General features: G+C 48.6%; 1 protein-coding gene across 9 annotated transcripts in view; it reads left to right on the top strand.

Moving 5' to 3' along the window:
- The window catches only part of RREB1 (ras responsive element binding protein 1), a 183,441-nt gene that overhangs the window by 134,706 nt on the left and 23,034 nt on the right, over nucleotides 1-25,701 (top strand). For 7 of the 9 annotated variants that reach the window (XM_011282169.4, XM_011282171.4, XM_011282172.4 and 4 more), the window contains 2 exons: nucleotides 10,504-10,648; nucleotides 11,194-11,327. In XM_011282169.4, the coding sequence (XP_011280471.2) occupies nucleotides 10,504-10,648; nucleotides 11,194-11,327 (279 nt within the window). Of the gene's footprint in view, nucleotides 1-307; nucleotides 4,267-8,913; nucleotides 10,395-10,503; nucleotides 10,649-11,193; nucleotides 11,328-25,701 lie in introns of those variants that run through there. The other 2 variants (XM_045057165.1, XM_045057164.1) reach the window with 2 other exon arrangements.

The raw sequence follows: 25,701 nt of genomic DNA, 5'->3' as shown, positions 1-25,701 counted from the left end.
CTGTCCAACCTGTTTGGGCTGAACAAGCTGGTGCTAGCAAACATCGAAACGTGCCCACTCACTGTCAACGTTTTCTGATTTGTTAAGGAAGGTGATTAGCAGCAAATTCTGTCCGTACCACCCCCCTCAACACATACCCCTACTAAAAAGGGAACACGCAGCCCAGAAATCTTCGCACAGGTATTTATCACACTGAATCCCCACTCGCCTGCCCTTGGGCATGTGTGAGAGTGTGTGTGCGCGCGCGCGCGCACACACACACACACACACACACACACACACACACACACCGAAGAGCCTTTCTCTTCTGCTGCTTTCAGGACTTCAGGTTGTTGGAGAGATTTTGTATTTCCCTTACACCAGAGACTCGGTTGCATAATAGGCATTGGTATGTAACGTCAGCACTTAATTCTTCTTCGTGGTTATATAACCCAGCTCATTCGAGAGGACTGTTGTAATTTTATAGGCGGGAAAATGGAGGTTTGCGATGTTACAGGTTCAGCTAAGATTGTCAGCCAATCTTGGACCTTCCTTCCCAGGCTCTTTCTCTTCCTGGGCCCCCGTTGATCAGGCAGCATGCCACTGTCCCTTGCAGCACATCGTTTGGTTATTTGTGTCACCTCTGGCAGGCAGAGGCCCGTGTCTACCACATTCATCCCATTTGAGATTCAAGGTGACCCTGAACTTCGGCGGTCATGGACAAGGGGCTGTGTTGCCTGGCTGTTTTTTGCAGGTGACCTTTCTCTTTGGATTCATTTATGTTCTTTTTTTTTTTTTTCCCTCTCTCACATGGGACACAACCTGATCTTGGTACCCTTCTCCTTCTTAGCTGTTTCCCCCTGGCCCCTGAAGAATACATTATGGCATCCCCTAAGTGGTGGTGACTTTCCTTTCCACCATGCCCCTTCTCTGTACCCACCACCCACAGCTTCCATTTCCCTCTTCGGCATGTGGCGGGCCATCTCAAACAGCCCAGCCTAAGCATTTCCTGTTCCTCTTTTGGAAGAGGCTGAGGAGTAGCGAACAGTGAGTTGGCACTACCTCATTGTGGAGATAGTCATCTCTTCCTCCTCTGCAAAAAGAAAAAGGATGTGAATAACTGGGTTCTGCCGTCTTTAAGAAAGAAAGCTAAAGCAAACTCCCTTCGGGGCTGAAGCAAGAAAAGGGTCTGGGTGACCATGTTTCAAGTCAGTGACAGTTAGAATGGGGGATTGCTTTGTCTATGGTTTTTTAGCCCTTTTCTGCGGAAAGGCATTCTCTGCAGGGTGGGGGTGGAGGCAGTGGTGATTGCTTCCCTCAAAGGGAATGGCTCTGGGCTGATGGGGCCATGCTGGGAATGCCAACTTCAGATGGGGCTTCCTTACCTAAGGCCATAGACACAGGAGTCTGTCCTGGGATTGGGATCTTGGGCCATCTGGGGGAGGGGTGGTGGTGGAAGGAATGGAGGGTGTTTAGCCCAGAGAAGGGGAAGAGTCCACTACAACATGGCGGCTGCTTGAAATACCTACAGGACTGTCAGGTGGGAAAGCGGTGACTTTCTGCTTATCATTTCCTGGATTAATACAGGGACAGCCCAGGCTGACTAATTGTAGCTCTGCGTGAATGAGAGTTCTCTTTGGGTGAGACAGAGGTCAACACATCCAAACTCTGAGGTCTTTTGTTTGTTTTTAAGGAATCCGTGATTTTATACTGAACTATGCACTGTGTGTCTTTGTGGGTATTATACACAGGTATCCAGGGAGCCAAACAGGGTATGGAGATCATTCTACCAAATAAATTATTTTAGCAAAACAAGGGCAGGCAAAGGGAATAAAAATACAAGAGGGTTTAGGGTGTACTGATCTAAAGAACCTGGTTAGGAATAAGGTCTAGAATAAAGATTTTGCAGAGGTTGGTATTTATGTACATGGGCCAACCGCCAAGCTCCCCTACACCGTATCTGAACTTCAGGAGAGGAGGAAGGAGCAGTGAAGGGCCCTCTGTTTTCTAAGTAAACCATCAATAACTGGAGACTGTTGTACCTCGACTCTGTTCTGAAGTCAGCGGCTTCCAATATCAGTAGAGAAGTAGGGGAAAAGGAATGTGGTAGCCAGAAGGTTACCTCTCTCCCACCTGAAAGATGGCTGGGAGGTGGGGGACACTCAGGGAAACCTATCCCTCAGGCATGGCAACCCAGCTCTGTCTGTCAAGGAGGAAGTGTTTGTACTGGGTTTTTGCATGACATCAGAATGGAGAGGGAAGTGCCTTCTCTACCACTACAGGGGAACCCAGAGACAGGAGAGCAGCAATTGGGGGTCAGCCAGAACGGTACCCCTGAGTCTGGACTGGGGAGCAGCTGTGGGCCAAGGAGCAGTGGAGGTAGAGTCCAAAGGCAACTGCACTGAGCAACTAGGACCTGAACCTCTAGCACCCCCTGCTTTCAATGGAGATCCCTTAACTTTTCATACAGTTCGATTTCTGCTTACGCTGGCCCCACCCACGTGCCAGGCTGCAGTCCGCAGGATGAGAGAGATTCTCCACTTTTGGGGTGCGCGTCCCCCTGCTGTAGGGGAATGGGAGCTTGTGGGAAAAACCTTGACGTGGGATGTGGTCTTTAAAGTCACCGCACTCATCTGTTTGCCCCTGAGCAGAGGCAGATGCAGCAGGAGGAAACTTCGCGTGAGGACTCAGGCGCACCCTCCTCGAGTCACACTGCTGTTATCGAGGACGTGGTGTGACGTGGAGTGTAGCTGGCCTGCGGGGGGCGGGGAGGGGGTGGTGCAGCATCCGGGCACTTCAGCGAGAGCGTCTCGGGAGCACCGAGAGCAGCCTGCAGCCAGCGTTCCCACAGCCAGCCTGAGGAGCGCCGGGAAACGCCTCTCTGAGATGCACACCTCACAGTAGGCTGACTTGTAGACTTTTCTGAGAGTGCTGTCTTCAGTCCACGAGTCTGCTTACACCCACCATCGTCAGATCTTCCTCCACACCCAGGCACAGCTGCCAAGACCTGCCTCCTGGATCAGCATGACTGAACCTGAACAACACCCGGATTACTAGAAGGTGGCTCAGAGGTGGAACCCCACGGGGAGCCGCATGGTTGGTTCCTCGCGGACAGGCACAGGACTGGATGGACTCAGGCGACACTCACAGCTATCCACCCTTAAACTCCTGCCCCCTCCATCTGTTAGGGAGACCTGCTTTTCTTTGGCCCCAAATGTAGGTTATAGAGCAGGGATGCTTTTGAATCTCATTCATCCCTCTTTTGGTTCTCATAAGACTGTTGGAAAAGCAAAGCGAGCACTGGTAGGAATGGGGAATCTGTAATCAGGCTGCAAAAACCTGTTGGAGCCTGTTGACGCAGTTTGGAGGGCCCCCCTCCCCCCGCAGGGCTGAGCGCTGTTTGTGTTTGGTTTGTGTTTGGTTTGTGTTGTGTACTGAAAGAGTGACCTTCCTATTAATGCCATTTGCTCAGAGGATCTAATAATTCAGCTCCCGGATTAATGAAACTTACATAGAAATTAAGCAGGAGAAGTTAGCAAATCCTGGAAAGGCCTAGATCTTGCCTGAACTTTGCGCTTCTTTAGGTAAACGAGGCAAATTCTCTAAGAGCAGAGTGTAAACAGTGTCTGAGACCTGCCAAGAGGACACCTTCCACGGGGTGATCCTTCACACTTGTTGAGAGTTTTCCAAAGGGTTTTACCCCCAAAATAATTTTGAGAATGTTAAGTTTCATCACGTTTTTGGTTTATGTGTTTATGCCCGATAAACTTGTGCAGAGTCTGCTGGTATTTTGCAGCGTGAGCCTGGGAGCGGCCTAAGGCTTATATCCAAAAGATGGTGACATCCCAGCCAGGCAGTTAACCAAGCCTGTGACCAGGATGAAGAGTTGAAGAGAATTTAACTGTGATCCGGTGGTTCTCACACTTGAGCAGGCATGAGTACCACCTGGAGGGCTTGTGGAAACCCAGGGTGCTGGACCCTGGCCCAGAGTCTCTGAGTCTGCCTGAGAACTGGTATTTGTAACAGGCTCCCGGCCAATGCCATTGCTCCTGGTTGGAGGACCACAGCTTGAGACCGGCAGTTTTGTTCCCATTTTACAGATGTAGAAACTTGTGGAATCTCCCTGGCTACTGAATGGTAGACCCAGGATATATCTGAACTGTCTCAGTGCTCAAGGCCACCCTTAAGACTTCATTGCCGTCACTTGGTCTCTCTACTGCACCCGAATTTGCTTTATCTTCTTCCCACATTCCTGCTTGCTTCTCAGAGCAAGGTGGTGCTTCAGCGGTAAGAGTGCACCTTCATTTCCAGATCTATAGGCTTAACATACCTAAGAAAGGTTAACAGAAAGTTACTGTATTTGGAGCTGGAAACGAGGAAGTTCAGGGAGGAAGAAAAGGATATGCTTTGGGAATTGGTCTGTCTCCTCTGAGTTCCTAGATTGGCGTTTCAGCTCTGGTTTAAGATGTATTTGCTTTAGCCGCGATATATTCAGTATTCTTACCAACAGCCCACCCTAGCTAAAATGGGTCTTCTTACACCTTACGTCTTAGAAAACAAAGGATTATAGGGCACCTGGGTGGCTCGGTCGGTTAAGCTTCCGACTTTGGCTCAAATCATGATCTTGCACTTTGTGAGTTCAAGCCCCATGTCAGGCTCTGTGCTTACAGCTCAAAGCCTATAGTCTGCTTTGGATTCTGTGTCTCCCTCGCTGTCTGCCCCTCCCCCACTGGCATGCTGTCTCTCAAAAATACACATTTAAAAAAATTAAGAAAATTACATTTACAAGAATATTTGAGTTGAAAATCAGCCTCCATGTCAAAATTCAAAGTAGGCCCCTATCAGTACTAGAAAGTAGGGAGATTTTTTTTCTACTTAAAAAAAAAAAAATCTGCAATATTTGTTTTTGTTCATTACTATAGAAACCCTCCTAGCCCCCTCCTCACCCCCGGGTGTTATGAATGGAGAAAACTTCACTCGAATCCTTGAAGAATTCTGATAAAATTTTTTCCGTAGACCATGGTGTGGCAGGATTTCTACTATTGAAGTGACATGCCACTGAAGGAAAATTCTAGAATTTTATGTAAAAAGCTTACTGTGAATGTAGATGAAGGTTTGAATGCAGAAACACAGATTAATACCAATAATGGGAGAGATTCATGTGTGTCTTCAGTATTCATCTTTCAGTGTTTTTTGTTGAAGCACTTTTACTATAACACTGTTTACTATACGATCTCATATCAAGTTTGTTCACAGTAAACCCTAGTAAGGTAATTAATTATGACGGTATCCTGGAAGCTGAGGACATGTGTTGTTGTGATATTGCAAGTGGACAGGTTTTCTGCTTATACTTCATGCATTCATCTGTCTAGCCATTCAGCCATCTGGCAGATACTTAGATAGCCACCAGTGCTAGTGCAGAGAACGAGAGAGACAAGGTTATAATGAAACTTATTTTCTTTTTTAATGTTTATTTTTGAGAGACAGACCGACTGAGCAGGAGTGGGGGAGGGGCAGAGAGAGAGGGAGACACAGAATCTGAAGCAGGCTCCAGGCTCTATACTGTCAGGACAGAGGCTGAGGCAGGGCTCAAACCCATGACCCATGGGATCATGATCTGAGCCAGTCAGACACTTAACAGACTGAGCCACCCAGGCACCCTGAAACTTATTTTCAATGGAAGCCAAGGAGATGGTCAAACAAGTTGAAATACATGGTATTTTCAGTTTCTGGTATGTTCTGTGAGGAAGGTAAAACTGGGTAGTGGGCTCGAGGGCCTCTGCATGAATGGGGTAGGACACTTGCCGTGAAACCTGAATGACCCGTACCAGCCCTAGAGTTCTGGGGTGGAGCAGCCCTGTGACCAGACTAGTTGAATGAGTTTGAGTAACCCAGAGAGAGCTAGTGTGTCTGAAAGGGCCTTGGGGTCAGAATATGCCGCCAACATATGAGGTCTGAGAAATGGGCACAGGCCAGATTTAATTCTAGGAATGGAGCTGTCAGAGGCATTCAAGCAGTGGAGTGGTATGATATGATCCATGTTTTAGACGCTCACTCTGGCTGCTGTGTAGAGAAGGCACAGGAGAAGGGCAAGAGGGAAATCAGGGAGGTCACTTTAAAATATAAGACCAGCAGATGGAAAATCCTGTAGAAGTGTTTTTGCAACACATCTATCCATGTGTTACACATGAATCCTTGTGCATAAATCTGTGCACATTTGTTCAATTCTTAATCTTCAAGACAAATTTCTAGCAGTGGAATTACTTGGAGAAAGGGCACACATATTTAAAATTCTGCTCCCTGTTGCTCAGCTGCTTTGTAGAAAGGTCGTTACCATTTTTACTCCCCTCAGCAATGCGTGAGAGATGCAGTTTGCTGAACCACACCAAGACTGCATATTTCTCATCCCTGCCACTCTGGAAAATGAAAAGACAACTGCTCAAAAGATGTAAATTAAGGGCACCTGGGTGGCTAAGTCAGTTGAACGTTTAACTCCCACTTTGGCTCAGATTATGATCTGAGGATCGTGGGATCAAACCCCACGTTGGGCTCCATGCTGAGTGTGGAGCCTGCCAGGGATGCTCTCTCTCCCTCTGCCTCTCCCCAGCTCCCTCACTGTCTCTCTCAAAAAACAAAACAAAAAAGATGTAATCCTCAAGTGTAGCATGGTGGAGACATGCCTCGATAGCAGTTTGAGTGACAAAGTCACAGGGATCTTAGTTGGAAGTGAAGGTGTGACATCACCGAACCCTCACACCACATCGATTGCCGTTCCTTCCGATCCAACGTGGCACAGAGGATGTCCGCACACCGGAGCGCATCCCAGGGTTAGTAATGACCAGTATCAGTCAACAGAGTTGAGAGCAGAGCCTGAGGGAGCCCACTGAAGGAGCTGCCATTATCCAGTGTGGGGAAGAGAAACTTTGGAGAAACACTGCAGTCATGAATATTTGAAGAGCTGCCATCTAGAAGAGAATGTAGACCGATTCGATGTTGCCCTGGGAGGATAGATGGACGTTTAAAAGAAGGATGGGATTTTTGACTCAACATGGGAAAGATGGCTGTAACAATTAGCATCGCTAAAAAACAGAGAAGTCCTGGTTGGCGGCAAGTGTTCGAGCAGAATGAAATGGTGATCTCTCCAGCCGAGTGGGAGGCTGGAGAGAGAGCATCTCAACTCCCCCGCCGGTTCTGAGAGCATCTCAACTCCCCACCAGTTCTGAGGCCCGTTGTTGTTTACTGATCCTCAGGGTACATGGAAATGAGAAAAACAAACCCAAGCCTTCTAAAGAAGAGACGCAGGCTTGCCCACCCCCAGCCTTCCTCTCTTGGCCACACTCTGTGGGGAAGAGGCCATTACTGGCTCCTGTTGGTGACACGCCCCACTTCCTGTGAGTGTTCAGGAGGAAGCGGACAGTTAATGTTGCCACTCCTGCTATCAGAAGCCAGAGCAGAAGGGAAGGGGTCAGGTTAGGGAGAGTCTTAACTGCAGATCACATCCAACTTCAGAAATGGCTGAAGCTCCCCAGCTCTGGCAGCTGAACTACTGACTGAATGGAGTTTATGAGCCCACAGCTGTTGGTCACCTTGTTGGCTGAATGGGCAGGTTGGAAACTCCCCATGTCTTGTCAACCAGAGATGTAACCCTGGAATAAAGGAGCACACTTGAGCTTTGAACCTGCGGCTCCAGCGGGCTCAGTCCTCAGTCAGAGAACTGGAGTGGGTCGACGTGTTCAGCAAAGGCGTACTCGCCACCAAGCCCTTGAGACTGCTTTGATCTGGTCTCCTCTTCCTGCCTGTAGCAGCAGTGCAGTTCAAGGGCAGCCCCAGTTTTTCAGAATAAGACAGAGGCAGAACCGGAGGTGGGGAATGATCTGTTTCTGAACAGTGGCCCCTTCATTTTCCTGTTGACGTTTGGCTAGAGCTCAGTACCAACCGCTAGGCCTTGGACTGTGGTCACTCAGGGAGGAGGTGTCCAGGGTCAGGCTGGAGCCCTGAGGTGCCTTCCGGTGGTCCAGAATGCAGATCAAAGGCTTGGCCTTAGGAGGCAGTCTAGGGGGCAAAGCTCAGACTCTGAAGCCAGCACACCTGGGTCTGTCCTGGTTGGGAGGGTCCCGGGCATGTCAGCTTCTCCACACCGCACCGGCCTCCTCTGCAAAGTAGAAATGAGAATCTGTAAACTTCCCACCAGATAGGTTCTCACCACGTGCCCACTACTGTCCCTCATCCTCTGCTCTGTGAAAACTGCTTCCGTCACAAATCTCAGATCTGGATAATAAGGATCACTCTGTAAACGTGCGGATCATATGATAAAAAAGGTGGAGCTCAGCTAGTGAGCCACCTACAGTTAGTTGTCAGTCTCAGATTTCCCGTATTCTCTGTGGTTTTTTGTGGCCTCGTGTTACCGGGCACAAGTAACCTGTCAGCTGTAGAGAAGGTATTCGTTTTTAAATTAATTTTGAGTGATTTATTGAAAGGGTTTGGTACTTATTTACATATCTTAGTATTTTTCATACTTCCTTAGTTCTTAGGTGCTTTAACACATTTTTTTACACTTCTAGAATTGGAATATGCAATACAGTAAATATCAAAAGAAACTTGCCAGCCCTTTCCTTTTTTCCTCTCAATGCTGATAGTAAGTGATGGTCTCTAAATCCCAGTCACCTTGGAATGAGGGAGGAGGGCTACTTAGGACAGGGCTATTGGTAGGAGCGCCTGGGTGGCTCAGTCTGGTAGGCTTCCGACTTAAGCCCAGGTCACAATCTCACAGTCTGTGAGTTCAAGCCCCACGTCAGGCTCTGGGCTGATAGCTCAGAATCTGCTTCGGATTCTGTGTCTCCCTCTCTGCCCCTCCACTGCTTGCACGTGCTCACTCGCTCTCTCTCTCTTTCTCAAATATAAATAAACATTAAAAACAAAACAAAACAAAAAAAAGGACAGGGCAGTTGGTTCCCCAGAACTTTCCTGAGGCTTTATGTGACCAAGAATTAATAATAAATCATCCTTCCCTGATAATATTAGCAAGGAATTATGTGGACATGGGCATGATGCTTGTCTGTGTTTTTTTCCATTTTCTCCTGTTAGATCTGCTTACTCCACCACAGTGACACCCCCCAGCCCCCACCCAGAGAACAGAGGCTCGGCCTGAGGCCCATCTTCTCCGAGTCTAGGCCATATCCAGCCTGCTGGTGGATGGCTCTGTGGACTGGGGGATAGATGGTCAGGGGCGAGTGTGGGGGCCCTCCACCTCCTAGAGTATGTCTATAGAACCGGAACAGGAGGCACCCAGGGTCTCACCCCCACACACCCAGAGAAAAGAGGATTCACAGGTGGTGTGGGGCAGGGTTGTGGGGGGGTGGGCACGCACTCAGCCACGTCATTGCACCATCGGCCCACACTCCTTCATTGCTGCCACTGCTGGGGGTTCACAGGCTGCTTAGCCTTGTCCTCCTCTGGCCTGTCCTCTCTGAAGAAGGCACAGCCCAGAGGGAGCTGAGCTGAGTTGTACTTCTTTCTAGAGTTGTGACCAGACCATGTATGAAAGCTTTGCCATCTTTCCCATTTCCTAAGTGCTTCCCCAGTAAGATAATCCTGTGAAAAGAGCTATTTCTAAAAAGCTGGTCTCCATTCCTCCATCTGGCACAGTTTAACCCCAAAGATGATGATGGTGATGACGATTGCCATTAGGAAAACCAAACCCTTGATGTCACAGAGTAAGGAAATTGAGACTGACTGTCTTTTTGTAATCTCTTTCTCTCCTTATAGGCCTTGGGACCTTGTCCATAGGGTGTTTGTTTTAGAACTTGATAAAGTAAGGTCACTTAAATCAGGTCACCTATAAAGCTCCCTTTTTGGAGCAGAGGTACAGACTATGTGTAATGCTTTCTTACATGTGTGTTCCTGGCCCTGCAGATGTCAGGATTGCAACATGCAATTTACTCAACCCGTTGCCCCCGCTACTCTCACAATCCATAAATCCATGTAATATCATGAAAGACACAGAAAGTCTTTCCGGTTCACTGCAGACATTCCTGTGTTAGCACTTCTCAAATCTGACCCCCAGCGTGCCTCCAAAAGCAGAAGAGAACACATACCACTGGCATTTGTGAGGTGGCAGATGCAGAATGATGGCTTGATTTAGGAGCTGGCCAGATCTGGGAGTTCTTTATTCTGTAGCATTGTGTGTCCGAAAAGAGTACCTTTCGTCTGAACAAGCAGACCTGGCAAATCGGATGGTCTTTTATCTCATTAGCATCCGTGAAGTTCATGAACGTCTTCCAACAGACCGCAAAGCACTGAGCGCCATTTTTGGATAGCACTTGTGAGAGCTTCAAGGAGGGGTTCAGGAAGATGATATAAAGCTTTAAAAAGAGAGAAATCACTGTATAAATTACACTCCATACCTTAAAGAAAATGTAGGTACCAACCCCTAAATATATAAAACAAAAAGTTAAAAAAAAAAAAAAAAGCCAGCTCGGTTTTTTGCTAAATCACATTGTGTGTACGTGTGTTTGTTCTTTCCAGACATATGAAGATTCATGAGAAGGACCCTAACAGTGCTACAGCTACGGCGCCCCCATCCCCACTGAAGCGCAGGCGGCTGTCCTCCAAGAGGAAGCTGAGTCATGATGCCGAGTCAGAGAAAGAAGACCCAGCACCTGCTAAAAAGGTTCTCACTGCTCCCGGCACAGATGTGCCTAACCACTGGACTCCTGGCAGAAATACCTCTGCCTTTATTTTCACAGTCTGGGGACTTGGCAGACATCCATCCTAAGCTTTTAACCTGTGTTTTCCCACACTGTTTTATAAGGTGTCTGCAGGAAAGAGTACCCGTGTGCACTTCTCTGTGGGTCCCCCTACCTGAGCCCCAAGAGATGAAGAGCGTGTTTTGTAGCTCTGTGCTTTTTTGTTTCTCCAGCTGGAGTGGAAGCTTCATATGTATTAGGGGCTCCTGTCCTCACTCTTTGATTCTCTGTACCTGTCAGATACTAGGTGCTCCATAAACATTTATTGAATGGATGAGTGGATTGAAGGTGGATGGATGGGAGCGTTCAGTGAGTGTTGTGTGAATAAAGCACTGTCAGTAGCATCCTTAATCCCTAGGAAGGAAGCCTCCTTTTCCTTTTAGATTTGGATTGAGTATTGGCTTCTCTTCTGAAGCAGACCCATGTGGGAGACCACCTTCCTGACTTCACTTTTTTCCCTTTCCCCAAGATGGTAGAAGACGGGCAGGCGGGTGACCTGGAGAAGGTGGACGAAGTGTTTCACTGCCCAATATGTTTCAAGGAGTTCGTTTGCAAGTATGGACTGGAGACCCACATGGAGACCCACTCAGATAACCCACTAAGGTAGGAGAAAGGGTGGGACACAGCTGTACTCTGGAAAGCTCTGTTTCCTTCTGTTTCTTTCTGGCCTATGACCTGTCCTTATTCCCCAGTCCTCCAAACTGGGCTAATGGGATTTAACTTGAGTTTGATGACAGCAAGGCAGCTAGTAAGAAAGGTGGATGGTGCAGGGAAGAAACCAGGCTGAGAAATGTCACAAGGAAGAAGTGGCTGTAGCCACAGGGTGTGTTCACCGAGGTTCACTGCACTTCCATTTCACTGCTGGGAGGGCCCTTGGAGCCTTTGCTGAGAGTCCACTGTGCACAGGGTGCCCCGTCACAGGGGGCCTTTGAGCATCAGGCACATTGTAACACAAAAGGTGTTGCAGCCCAAGTGATTGTTAGCTTGTGCAACAGTGTGGTAAGGACGGAAGGGCATGGCAGGTGCTCATCCATGTTTCAACTGGATTGGTAGCACAGAAACCTGAGAAAGCAGTTTGGGGTAAGAGGAGTTCTGTTCTGCTTTGTGCAAGACACTCAGCCTAACGTGAAGGCTGTCACAGTAAGATAGTGAGACATGATTGTTCTGCTGTTCTGGGTTCCATTTGTGGTCTTTGCTGCTCCAGCTTTCCTGGTTCTTCGCCTGCCTAAGCAGAGAAGGTGGATGGTGATAGGAGTTTCCAGCAGTGTTCAGGGCAGGGCCGGGGACAAGGTGGACTTGGCCTTCCTTCCTTATCTTCTCGGAGAACTTCTTCATCAGGGAGAAAGTCCTGTGTTCTCCGTGACAGGTCTGGAACATTTTCCTACAGAATTGCCACTTTTAAAATGTTACTGCCACAGTTTCCGAGCATTGAAAAGAACCAGGTGCCATAGGGGCGCTAGAAGACTTGGAAGCTGTGGCCTGCAAGGCACAGATGAAGGTTCACCCAGAGCGGAGGCGAGCGCCTCTGTGCCCGCAGCTCTGGGCTTCAGAAGGCAGCTTGGGAGTATGGAAATCTGGACACCTGTCTGACTCACCGACGTGTGGGCCAGATTTCCTTCCTCAGGACAAGGCATTTGGGTGTGATTTGGGAGTACAGAAGTCTGACCAGGTTGAAGGCTTCTGTGTTGTAGGAAAAGCCTAACCCTATGGCGGCTCAAAGCCACGTCAGACGATCACACTTAATCACATCAGCTTGACATTTTTTTCCATTAGGGGGAAAAAAGAATCCATGAAAAGTTTAAACTGCTGAGCAGTTGAAGTGCTACAAAATGTCTTTTCATAACTCCCCCGTCTTGGGGAATTGCAGACCGCGTAGGAGAGGGCAGGGACTGGTGGTCAGAACCCCTGGACCCCATCCTACTCACATGGGGCCTGGATCAGCTATATTTGAACCTTGAAGGAGAGCTGGACCAGGTAGTCCCTGGCCTTAAATTCTAGGGGTTGGTCTCTTTAACAGCTGTTCTTTTGTCTACCAAGAAAAAGCACTTGGCTCTTCCTTTTGCGGGCCCTCTGGTCCTGAGAGATTTGGGAACGTTAATGGTTTCATTAGCATCCGCAGCATCCCCAGGATGTGGGCTTGTGGTAGGTGGTGAATATTGAAATCGTTTTCTCAACCGAGGACCTGAGCAAACAGAGGAGAAGTGACCAGACAGGCGAGTCGTGGGCAGAGGCAGCAGACAGCACGTGGGACCCCGCCCCCCACCCCACGTTGCTGCCGGATAGCCACGCGAGCTGGCACTACAGAGGGAACACAGTGCCTGTCTCTGAGCTCCTCTGTGTGTTTTGTTTCACTTCGTGCTTTAGTCTGGGATCACAGTTCATCTTTGGAACTACCCGTTTGTCCCCTTCCAGATAATTCTGTCCTACAGGAAAAATAATTTGAGTCTCACGAGAGATTTTTGGGCAGCTGGAGCCTGTACAGCACCACGTATACCAGTGATAGAGGACGCTCGAGTGTCCCCTTCTCACATGGTGGCCTGGATGAGGGAGTGGGTTCCCCTGCAGCGGGGCCCTCTGGACAAGCACTTGCCCCAGGGACAGGCTGGGCCTGCTATTCAGAGGTGGGGACGGGCCCTGCGTTGGACACTGGTTGTCCCGTTCTGCACAGTTTGGTGGGCAGTTCACTTGCCGTGACTCCAAGGCCAACAGGGCAGATGATCTGTGAAGTTGAGCCTCAAGTCCTGCCTATTTTCCTCGCCTACTCAGGAATAATGCCCTTTGTCTGGAGGGGGGTTGACTGGAGTTGCTCGGTAGCCTGGCTGGGCCTCAGCCCCTTCTGGCAGCCTTCCACCCCACGGGGGCCCCCGGACGCTGTGCCCACAGCGCATCCATTGTGGGGGGGTGGGTGGTGAGCAAGCCATCCCCCAACTAGTGGCTGTTGTTGTGCGGGGTGGGGCTTGCATCTGGAAACCAAAGGGACTTGATTACAGAACACAGTTAATTTCCCTTTCTCCTCTCTGCTCTCCTGTTCCACATAATAGCCTGCTATCAGAGGAGGCCATGGGGGTAGGCATGAGCCGGCAGGGCCCAGCCAGGCAGTGAACTGTGACAGTAGCCGGTGGGAGAGGCTGCTTGTTAACCCAGAGCTAAAATAGACACCAACTCCATTTGCAAACCCCAAAGGCAGCAGAACCACAGTGGGATGCTACCAGTTCAAACAGAAAGTTTATAACTCAAAACAGCTGTTGGTTTCTCGCTCTTCTGCCCTCATCCCCTCCACCCCCCAAAGCTGGCCAGGTGCCTGTTATCCCTTAATAAAAAGTGTTGGAGATCCAAACCCGTGCAACTGCTGAGGCTGTTCTCCCTTCCTCTGTGTTTCAAATTAATGAAGTGTGTGTTAGCATGAAGCAAAGGGAAGACAGGGAGCTGCTGATAGCGATTCTAGCTTTTCGTGCTGGGCATTGCTTGTGCCCAGACATGACCAACAGTAAATCCACATCCTCCTAGACAAGGAGGGCTTATTGAGAGCTGGCATTTGGAATCAGGGGTGAGGGACAGTACTTTAAACGTTCTAGTGGTCACATTTTAAAAAGTAAAAAGAGGGTGCCTCAGTCGGTTAAGCATCCAGCTTCAGCACAGGCCATGATCTCACGGTTCGTGGCTTCAGGCCCCGCATCGGGCTCTGTGCTGACAGCTCAGAGCCTGGAGCCTGCTTCGGATTCTGTGTCTCTGTCTGTCCCTCCTCCGCTCATGTTCTCTCTCTCTCTCTCTCTCTCTCTCTCTCTCTCTCAAAATAAATAAATAAACACTTATTTAAAAAAGGTAAAAAGAAGTAGGCAAGATTAATCATGTTTCTTTGTTCATTATACCAGTGATACCAAAATATAACATCAACACATAATCAGTATAAAAATTGTTGGGGATGTGTTTTACCTTCCTGTTTACATACAAGGCCTGTGCAGTTCAGTGAGTGAGGTGCAGTAACAGCCCATCTCAGTTTGAACCAGCCACATTTCAGGGGCACAGCAACCCACCACACAGGTGTAGGTCCAGGACAAGCCCACCTACGGCAGGGAGGGCACTGAGGCAGCAGCTTGGCTGTAAAGGCCCCTGGGCTTGTGTCTGAATGACTTGTCTCAGGCTGGCGGGGGCTGGGCCAGGAGGTTTGACAGCTGGGTGGTTACCATGGCTCTGTGACTGCTGCCAAGGGCAAAATATAGCAAAACTTATTGTATAATCTTATGTGGCTTCTCGATTAAAGGTCGGGTGGTGAATAATTTTTAAATTATTTTAGTTAAAACGTATCCAAATGATTGTTTCTTGTGTGCCAGGCACTCCACCAGACTTGAAGGAAAAAATACAATGATGTTAGAGACAGGGCCCCTCCAGGGCCAGTCAGGAAACAAGTAAATGGGAAGTTCTAAAACAAAGCGAAAGGGATACATTCAGGGCCATGAAGGGCACAAGCTGCCTATTGTCGAAGCAGAGGGAGCCTGATCCAGTTAGTGTAAAGCTTCCCTTGACATTTTGCACTGGATGTTGTGACACTTCACTGTGTCCTGTAGGTGGAGGCTGGAGGCTCTCCTCTGCCTGATCAAATTATTGATCTTGATTGTCAGTAAGAAAAGTTTTAAGGTGATGCCCTTAAATCTATGTCAAGAATTAGCATGTGGGGAACACAGTGGGCTCTGACAGGTTCACCCTTCCGGCTGCATGAGAGCTTGTCCCGCACCTGCATGATGAGGATAAGTGATGTTACAGGCACGCAGGCCAGGCTGAAAGCCACCCCCTTCATCTTAGTGGTGGAGGGAGGTGCCAGAACCTTCTTTCTTCTGGATTCTCAAGTGTTCCAAGGAATGTTTGGCTCCCTTCACTGCACCACCCTCCCCATACACACCCCCATCACCTACAGAGAGCCCCTAAAGACTAATTCACGTTGCATTGGGCCCACACTTAAATGTAATCCTAAAAATAAGGAAAAGGGTATAAAAAATATTCATCAGCATCTTGTACTTAAGACTCCCAGGGGTCCATGGCTTGGCCAAGTGGAGGTAGCTTTAAAATGGTGCTGGGGGCTGAGTGAGGAGGCAGGGGACATGTCCCCCTGGCCAGCCTGGAAGTCGGAGGCACCTTTGTCAGTATCCCCCTCTCCACCCTGCCAGAGGGGCCTCCCCACGACTTGGGCTATTCAGAGCCAAGGCGGCCACCGGCTTCTGCACTTAACCTGCCCACGATGAAGTGCCTCTGACCCGCCCTGACTTCACGCCATGCTGGTTGGTTGAACCGTCCGGGCAGGGTGTCGGGACGCAGTGTGCAGTCTGGCAGATTCCTGGGTGTGGGGAGGGCAAGCTGCCACCCGCCAGCCACCGGCCAGGGCCCTGTCACAGGGCCCTCACTGTTGCTCCCAGCAACTGGGAGAGATTAGTGCAGCTGTTGGATGTCAGTTCTCTGGCTGGACGGGAGGGAGGGCGGGGAAGGGTGGGCACCAGGGCAGGAATGTCTGAACCGGGTGGGGCTCCGAGGAGAGGTTGTTTGCACTTACCCCTTCTTGCCTCTGGAGACAGAGCAGGAAAAAATGGAGCATGAAATCCCTTTTAAGAAGGAATGTCAGTCTCTCGGTTAAAACAATGTAATGGGCAAGAAATTCAGTATATCAAGGAAGCAGCCAGGGTGAGCTGATTGTTCTCAGCAAGGTATCTCACAGGTTCTGATGACAAGGGCTGGGCCCTCTGGCTGCTCAGGGAGTATTAGTGGCAGGGAAGGCTCACAGGTGAGCCCCTGTCTGGTGTCCAGACATTAAGATTGTGCCATGGGTTGTAGAAGGAGCTGAGGGCATCTGCAAATCACTGTCCTCTGAACAGAAGCATAGCAAAGTGGAGTTAAGCTGACTAGCTCCATCCAGCCCAGCCTGCTACCTGGCATCTCCCTGGCCCCCCAGGCGAGCCGACGCTGTTTGCCCATCTGGAAAATGCATTTGAGGACTTGTGGCGAGGATGAAAGGGGCAAGCCAGTCCTCAGACTGCAACAGACATGGAATGGGTATCCCATTCCTAGGACATTGAAGAGTCAAATTCCAGGGCTTCTCCCAGGTACTATTTATAATTGACAGAAAACATAAAAGCAGTTTGTCTTCTAGTCTTTATTGTTACAAAGAGCTGCTTTTTTCTAGTTCTGCTTTCGTAAAGATTGGGAAGCTGAATGGCTGTTTAAATTTGGTTTGAGTCCTACCTACCAAATTTTGTAATCCAACTGTGAAAGCCAGACAGAAGCTTGAAGGAACTTGACGGAAGCTTGAAGGTTCCTTAAATAGTGGAACCACACATCATTTTCCTTAGATTGTTGGGGAGGCCTGAGAGTCCTGAAGAAAGGTGTTTCCTAATGTTTGAGATTTGCCGAAGCAGTTTTTCCAAAATATGTTTAGCATAGTAAATATATGTTTTCCCCCCTTAACTGCCATGATGGTAGATGTGATGCTGGTGTGAAGGGGAGACGCCTGGAGGGGGCGCTGCTTATCTCTCTCGCCTGCTCTTGAACTTTCGGTTGACTTCAGAGCTCTCTTCTTGCCCAGAGAGTTGTGGTCACCGGATGAGTACAGCACTACTGTAGCAGGCACTGGGAGGAGCTAATTTCCAAATTGTTTAGCCACATGATTTGGGGGTTTTGTTTTAAAGCTTCTCTGTGGCCTCGCTCTCCACTTCTGTAAATCCCATTGCTGACACATTTGCCTTCAGATTTACCTTGGCTTGACTCTTCATCTTTGAAAGGTGCGCATGCTTCCTTCTCATCTTAAGTACTTTGGAAACCCGCTCCAAAGAGCGTGGACACATTGCTAATTTCAGGGCTGGTGTCCTTAATGGTGAGACCTATTCCTTTTTTTTTTTTTTTTTTTTTAAGTTTATTTACTTTTGAGAGAGAGAGAAAGAGCACAGGTAGGTGAGGGGCAGAGAGAGAGGGAAACACAGAACCGGAAGCAGGCTCCAGGCTCTGAGCTGTCAGCACAGACCCCAACACAGGGCTCGAACTCACAAATCGCAAGATCATGACCTGAGCGGAAGTCGGACACTTAACTGACTGAGCCACCCAGGCGCCCCAGGTGAGAGCTATTCCTGATGTGTAACTGTTGGCTCTGCTGTGAGCCTTCCAAACCGCTGGCTTTGTTTAGGGCTTCCTCCGTTCCCTACCCAGAATGCCCAGACTGTAGTAGCACATTTGTCACACTGCATTTCTACCCCAGCACAGGCTTACGTATAGTTTTCTTTGAAGAAATAAATAAGAAGGAAGGCTGTAGTGTCTTCTTACAAGGGCGTGTGTTATAAAAGAACTGATGTCAGGGTGCCTGAGTGGCTCAGCCAGTTAAGCATCCAACTTGGGCCCAAGTCATGATCTCACAGTTCATGGGTGTCTTTGCTGTCAGCATGGAGTCTGCTTCAGATTCTCTCTCTCTCTCTCTCTCTCTCTCTCTCTCTCTCTCTCTCTGTCTTTCTCTCTCTCAAAATAAATACTAAAAACTAAATAAATAGACAAGTAAATAAATAAAAGAACTGATACCACGGTGTTCTGCCTCATTACCACAGGCACACTGTGACAGGGGTCAGTCTTCAATTCGGTGACTTAAAAATTCTGACTTTTGTCTTTTTAAGACTAGTGGTGGATGTGGGTATGAATAAGAGCATTCATTTTCATTAAAGTCCTTTGAGAATTAAAAGAACAGCCAGTCCCCTCAGCTAACGAAGGAGAGTATTTCCTTGACCTGCTGGAGCTGGCTTGTTCTGTCCTTGCCTTGCTGTCTGTGTGCCTGTGACAGCCAGGGGCAGGGGCTGAGCTGTGGCTGGAGTGGTTGGGTCTCTGTGTGGCTTCAAGACCAGTGCAGTTAGTTCACTGTTCCCGTGAGACTCAGGCTTCTCCGACTGTGCTCCGAATGTGCTCTGTCCAGGCCCGCCAAGGCCAGGGCCAGTGTGCTGTGTGATTTTGCTTATTTGCTTAATCTCTGAAGGAGAAGGGACAAGAAGGGCTGTGGATAAAGTACATATTGAAGGCTCTGTGTGGTTGCCGCGCAGCCCTCCAGCCCCCAGGGCCACAGTGGAAACTTAGCTCACAGCACCCCCACATGCTGCTGGGAGGCATTTCACTCCCTTAAGACCCCCACCCCAGCCCCCTCCTATCTGTGCTTCGCACCTACCCATACCCTCCAGTGACCTTGCAAGCGGTGCTGAGGAAGGTGGGGGGGGAGCAGATAAGCTGCAGGCCTTGTGCCTCTTGCCTCTGCTGTTACGAGGCCGTGACTGCATGCCCCAAACCATAGCTCTTGCCTTGCCGCCCGACCCTAACACAGCCGTGGGGCCCCCACCCCAGGAGTAGGAGCCGCTGTGACTGAGCAGCTCTGTGGGAGGCTGGGCTGTCATAGGTGATGAAGTGAGAATGGTAAAATCTCCAGTATTCTGAATTCAAATTTCTTTCTTATGGAAGCATATGCTGTCATGTGGTGGAATTCACGTGTTTTCTGGGTAAAATCGGCTCTGGTGAACTGCATTGGGGTGCAGAAATACCGTTTCTGCGAGCAGAATGATTGGGGGCTCACATACAGGTGTGTATGGGTGTGCGTGTGTAAGCTGAGGGTGGGCCGAATGTCCGTATGGGCATTCATTCCTGTTTGATGTGTAACCTCACATTGTCCTTGGGAGTTTTTTCCACTGATGAGTTTTTGTTTCCCTTCGAGTAATTTATTTCAGTAATGTGATTTAAAAAAAATAAAAACATTTAAAGGAGGGTTTTAATTTTTTGTTGTTTATTTTTTTGAGAGAGAGCATGCCTGTGTGCGTGCAAGTGCGGGAGGGACAGAGAGGGGCTCTGTCAGCACAGAGCCTGACTTGGGGCTTGAACTCACAAACCATGAGATCATGACCTGGGCCAAAATCAAGAGTTGGACACTTAACTGACTGAGCCACACAGGTGCCACCCAAAAAGAGAAACTTTTGTTTTTAGAAGTATCAATGGAGTTCTGTTAGCATCTTTTTTTCTTCTTTTCCAGAGGGACAGAAAGAGAGAGGTGCACAAGTGAGCAAGGGGCAGAGAGAGAGAGAAGCGGGGCTCACCCAAAGTGGGGCTTGTGTTTTACCTAAGGCTCATGCTCACCCAATGTGAGACACAAACTCAGGAACTGTGACATCATGACTTGAGCCAAAGGCAGATGCTTAACGACTGAGCCACCCGGGCACCCTGTTAGAATCTTCCAATCCTATAACTGGAGGGGCACCTGGGTAGCTGAGTCAGTTGAGTGTCCAACTTCAGCCCAGGTCATGATCCTGCGATTCATGATTCCGAGCCTCGCGTCAGGCTCTGTGCTGACAGCTCAGAGTCGAGCCTGCTTCAGATTCTGTGTCTCCCTCTCACGCTGCCCCTCCCCCACCTGCTCGCTCGCTCGCTCGCTCTCTCTCTCTCTCTCTCTCCCCAAAATAAATAAACTTTTAAAAAAAAATTTTTTTTTAATTAAATTTTTTAAAAAGCAATCTCAATTTGTAAGATTTCCCTCAGGCACGTTGTCAAAATCACACGCAAGATGAAACTGCCCTACAACAGTCCTTGGTCCTACGATGATTAAAGTACAGCCCTACTCCTTCTGAACGTTTTGCAGTGGTATGGTCCATGAGTACGTGGAGTACCATCCAGGGCGGGATTGAGAGATCCCACAAGCCGGGGTGAAGGGAGAGTTGCGGGGACCACCTGACCAATGGCTGTGGTCTTAATGAAGACTGACAAGCCCAAGTGAGGTTAGCAAATACCCCAAGATCAGAGCCTGCAACAAGCAGCATCGCCCGCAGATAGACAGTGACCTCCATTGTCCTTGAAGAGCTCTTTAGAAATACAGTTGCAAAGTGTTTTTTCCCCAGGGGCCTTGGGAAGGCTGGTTGAACCGGAGTGTCTCTGGCTGACAAAGACCCGTCCAAATGTTTCTGGGTGATGGTTTTCCACACTGGTTTTATTTAAGGTCTGCCAACAGGTGCCGAGCATAAGATGGGAGGCAGTGTTTTTCTATGGGGTTTTATTTTCTTCCTTTTAACTAGCCTCACAATATGCTTCTGGTTTCAAAGCAGATTTTTTTTTTTTCCTCTGCCACTTTCCCGCTGCTTGTTTGCGAGATGACATTCTGTATCTTTTCAGAAGTGAAAGAGTAGTGCCTTGATTGAATCCCATGAAAACAGAGGTGTGAAATTGTGGATGTGGGCCTTGTTTAGGTCTTACTTAGAAGGCTCTTGGTGCACGTGCAGGCTGGGATGACATGTGCTTCTCTTCTGAGCTGTGGCCCTGGGAGCAGGAGTGGAGGCCCAGGTTCGGCAGTGGGGAGCAAGAGTTGGGGGGGGGAGCAGGAGTGGGGGTCGCGGGGGGGGGGGGAGCAGGTGGCAACCAGGAAGGACATGCATTTCTCCTGTGAGTCTCAAGATGAAACAGAAGCAGAGGAGACAATGGTGGAGTTCTTGAGAATGAAGAGAGAGAACACATCCTTTGCAATTAAAATTCATTTTCCCTGCATTCTCATGTTAGCTAGAGTGGCCAGGAAATGGGCTACTCCTGATGGTTCTTGTTCCTAGCAGTGTACGATAATGGTTAAATAGCACCTTGCAGGTTCCCAAGCATTTGGTTCTCTGTCACTGATAGTAGCTCTAAAAATGCCCATTTTAGAGATGAGAAAACAGAGGCCCAGAGAAGGATGGGGAAGAGCTCTCAAGGCCTGTGGCATCAGATGTCCTTAGACTCTCACTTAATTCTCACTATACAAAGAAGGTCATGAGGAGGCAGATTCCTGTCTCAGGCCTGTTTGGGAAATTCTGCCCAGCTGGCAGCCAAAATGCAGATGAAATGAGTGGTCCAAGGTCACACGACCTCCGCTTCCCCTCCCCCACTGTCCCTGATCCCTGAGCCCATCCCATACCGCTCCCCAGGTACCTTCCACGGGGGAGGACACAGAGCATGTGGTCTGTGGTCGGTGCTGGTTGTCAGCCATGTATTTATTGAGCACCTACTATGTGTGAAACTAACCTAGATGCCAGAGATGGGAGGGGTTTGAAAGTGAACGAGAGAATGAAGGAAGGGATAGACGTGTGAGAGATAAGTGAAGAAAATGGTATCCTTGAAAACTCACAGCTGTGATAGAAGTGCAGTAAATTCTAATTGCCACATTATGAGACACTCTACTCCCTTGTAGAAAACTGACTTCTGTTGCCCCTCACACTGAATTTTCTTTTTTTTTTAATTTTTTTTAATTTTTTTTAATTTTATTTGTTATTGAGAGACAGAAAGGGAGGGGGGAGGGGGGCAGAGAGAGAGGGAGACACAGAATCCGAAACAGGCTCTAGGCTCTGAGCTGTCACCGCAGAGCCTGACACAGGGCTCGAACTCACAGACTGAGAGATCATGACCTGAGCTGAAGTCAGTCGCTTAACCCACTGAGCCACTCAGGTGCCCCCACACTGAATTTTCATAGCAGGCATCACACTGATGCAGTAGACTCAGGGAGGGTATTCATAAAGGTCTCTGGAGTAGAAGAAAAAATGATAGGCCTTTCATCTAACCCTTTAAAAATGTTTATTTTTGTATTTTGTGACTTACCTGACGTGTGCAAATACCTACACATAACACGCATGCACACACATTTGTGTGTTAAACAACAAACGGATAAGAGTACATACTCAAAAACTTTCTACTTACCAGGCGTCGTACAGCTTACAAAGTTTGCAGCCCAGTTCTCAGGCTCACCTGCTCACCTTTTGCAGTCGACTTGCATGATACCAAGAGTCAGTATTCTTTATACCCAGCCTGTTTATGTCAGTAATACTTGCGATCATTTCCTATAATCAATAGAATTTTGTATAAGCTTGTGAAATTTTTTTATAACCATAATCTGTGAGGGGCGTGTGGGTGGCTCAGTCAGTTAAGTGTCCAACTTTGGCTCAGGTCTTGATCTCATGGTTCGTGACTTCAAGCCTCGCATCAAGCTCTCTGCTGTCAGCACAGAGCCAGCTTTGGATCCTCTGTCCCCACCCCCCCACCCCCCCCCCCTCCTCCACGTGCACACGCTCTCTCTTTCTCTTTCAAAAATAAACACTAAAAAAAAAAAAAAGGAATAATCTCTGTGAAAGCTAAGTTGGGCTGTCTTGTTTGTGGTCCAGATTAGATACTTTTTTTAATTGCTGTCAAATTTAGGGTAGGCGAGACATCTGTGAGCAGTTGAGAGAAATAATCATAAAAGCCTAAAAGGATCATAAATCCTAAAAGAATTCTGCTTTAGCTTGATATGCAAAAATCTAAGTTCTTGCTCTGCCTCAAAGAGTCTAAAACCGGGTATCAGAGATGTTGAATGGGGAGCATGATTTGCGCCCTAACAAACACATGGAACTTCTCTGGGTGCAGCTGGACTCAAACACAAGCCCTTGGAGAGTGAATGTGGGATCGGTTACTGCTCTTTATGTCCCTGAAGATTGCAGCAAACACAGAATTAGCGAATGTTAAATATTGTTCCTAGAGGAAACACAAGGTATCATTTCCTACAAGCCTCTGTCTACATTTTCATCAGCTAATCAGTACAGAAACTTTTGTTTCTGTTTAAGGAAATCTGAATGAATACCACTGACTCGGGGCGCCTGGGTGGCTCAGTCCATTAAGCATCCGACTTCAGCTTAGGTCATGATCTCACAGCTTGTGAGTTCAAGCCCCGCATTGGGCTCTGCACTGATAGGATAGCTCAGAGCCTGGAGCCTGCTTCAGATTCTGCATCTCCCTCTCTCTTTCCCTCCCCTTCTCACTCTCTCTCTCTCTCTCTCAAAAATAAATAAACATTAAAAAAAAATACCACTGACTCATTAACAGTGAACTCACAGCCAATAGCACTGTAATTCACGCCTGAACAAAGTTTGCCTGACACATTCATTTTTGCCACAAGGCACATCACTGCTTCTTGCACTTGTGTAGTATAGGTGGCATGTTAACTCTGTGCTGGGAGCCATTTTAAGCCATGAAATCACCAGCAAAAAGCACAGAAATGCTAGAAATATGGCTCTACATATACTGCAGAAGGACACTCATGTACAGTGGGAGCTGAAGCAAGATGGCAGGGCAGCAATGCGTTCAGCCATAGCCAGGAATGCGCGGAGGGCAACTCCAGTTTCTCTCCTCTCTGTGCATGTCCTCAGATGCGCTGCGAGTATTCATTTGGGGTTTTCAGATACATTTTAACAAGTAAGCAAATCCACAAATATGGAACCCACCAATAACGAGGGCCAACTGTCTATGTTTTAGATTAGATACAATAGTTAATGTATGCATGACTTTTTCTTTTTTTATGAGTGCCCCACCCAGCCTTTACTGGACTTTGATCAATGAGCCCCTCTCTGCAAGGTGCAGGGAAAGCTGAGCGAGGAACCAGGGCCAACTTTCAGGTGTAACTGAATGATCAATCACACACTCATTGCTTCCTACTAGTGCTGTTTGTCTCGCGGGGTTGTTGGACTGAATGAGTTTAGGTGTTTGTAGTCAGTGCTACAATTAATTTGGCAAGAGAGAGTACAGACTTCAGGTGCAGAGTGCCTAGTGGGTGACAGCCCTTGGTGCCTACCCTAGACTTTCTCACCTCCTCTTGTTCTCACCTTCCAGGGAGGGCACAGACCAGCTTCTGTTTCCTGCAGCTTCCCAATCCACACCTGCTTACAGCCAAGACAGGACAGAGGGGAAGAAGGAGGGAGAGAGACAGTCAGCACCATCTCTGGTTCATAAGAGGCCAAGCCAGATGAGGCCACGGGCTCGACTGCCCAGCCCACCGAGTGTGGCTCACTCTGCCTGTGCATAAATCCCACACCATGGAGCCTTCCTGAGCCCTGGGCTCGGCGCCTCCACCTTTTTTTCCAGAAGCTCTGATTGTCCCGTAGGTTTGCTGGGGAAATGGGTTCCTTCCCTTCACCTGTGCTACAGTGAGACTCAGCATAAAGACCTCTCTTCTGGGGTTTATAAATTGAAATCCCCACACGCATCTACCACAGTGCTGTGGACATTTCTGAAGCTCAGAAAAAGAGGCCACAAGTCAGCCCGCTCTCATTAGCCATTTGTAATTAGATGTTTCTCTCTTTTAAGTGTATCAGGAACATTTCAAACGTATGCACAAGTAGAGAGCACAGTGTCATGACCCTCTCACGCACCCTCCCCCCATTTTCAGGAATTACCAACTCACGGCCCATCAGCCCATCGTGTTTTGCCTCCTCCCCTATCCCAGATCATTTCAAAACAAATCCCAGGCATCACATTTCACATAACAGTATTTCATTACATTACCTCTAAAGGAAAGGGATGTTTAAAAAAAAAAGTCATAACCAAAATATTGTCCCAACTTCAAAAAGTAACAGGGATTTCTTACTATCATATGTATCTGATCAGCGCTAAATTTCCTGAATTCAGGCATTTCTCTCGTCCCTTCAGGTCAGTACAGAGTGTTCAGCTGACCACTGGCATGGGGATGGGTTGGGGACTACGAGGAGTGTGCAATTGAACTTGGGTCTGGGGGGACTGAAGTCCCCATGATAGAAGAGAAAAATGTTTCCAGAGCAACAGGAAAGGACAGAGCTGCCATGGGGCATCGAGGTCACGGCCCCTCCACACATGCAGCATGGAACTTGAGCGTGTTCTGGACAGAAGGAGAGCCTCGCCTGAGGAGCCACAGACACACCGCTTCCCTGCTTAATTTTCTCACAGCCTAGGTGTGTTTCTCACAGCCTGGGTGTTTTGGGCAGGGTTCCCTGTGGTTGGGGGGCCATCCCCCTGGAACATGGGCTGCGTGCAAGGGATGGTCAGGGAGGGAGACGTAGCCGTACTGTGGGGGCCCTAGAGCGTCTCACGGTTGGTGACCTCAGCACCGTTCCCCCAGAAGGAGCTTTGTGTTTTGAGTGGCTCATGGGAACCCAGCATTCTAAATTTAATTGAATGATGACAGGAGTCT

Source organism: Felis catus, chromosome B2 (assembly GCF_018350175.1).
Source record: "Felis catus isolate Fca126 chromosome B2, F.catus_Fca126_mat1.0, whole genome shotgun sequence".
Lineage (NCBI taxonomy): Eukaryota > Metazoa > Chordata > Mammalia > Carnivora > Felidae > Felis > Felis catus.
Note: the sequence above shows the minus strand (reverse complement) of the source record. Positions and strands in the feature narration are given on the sequence as shown.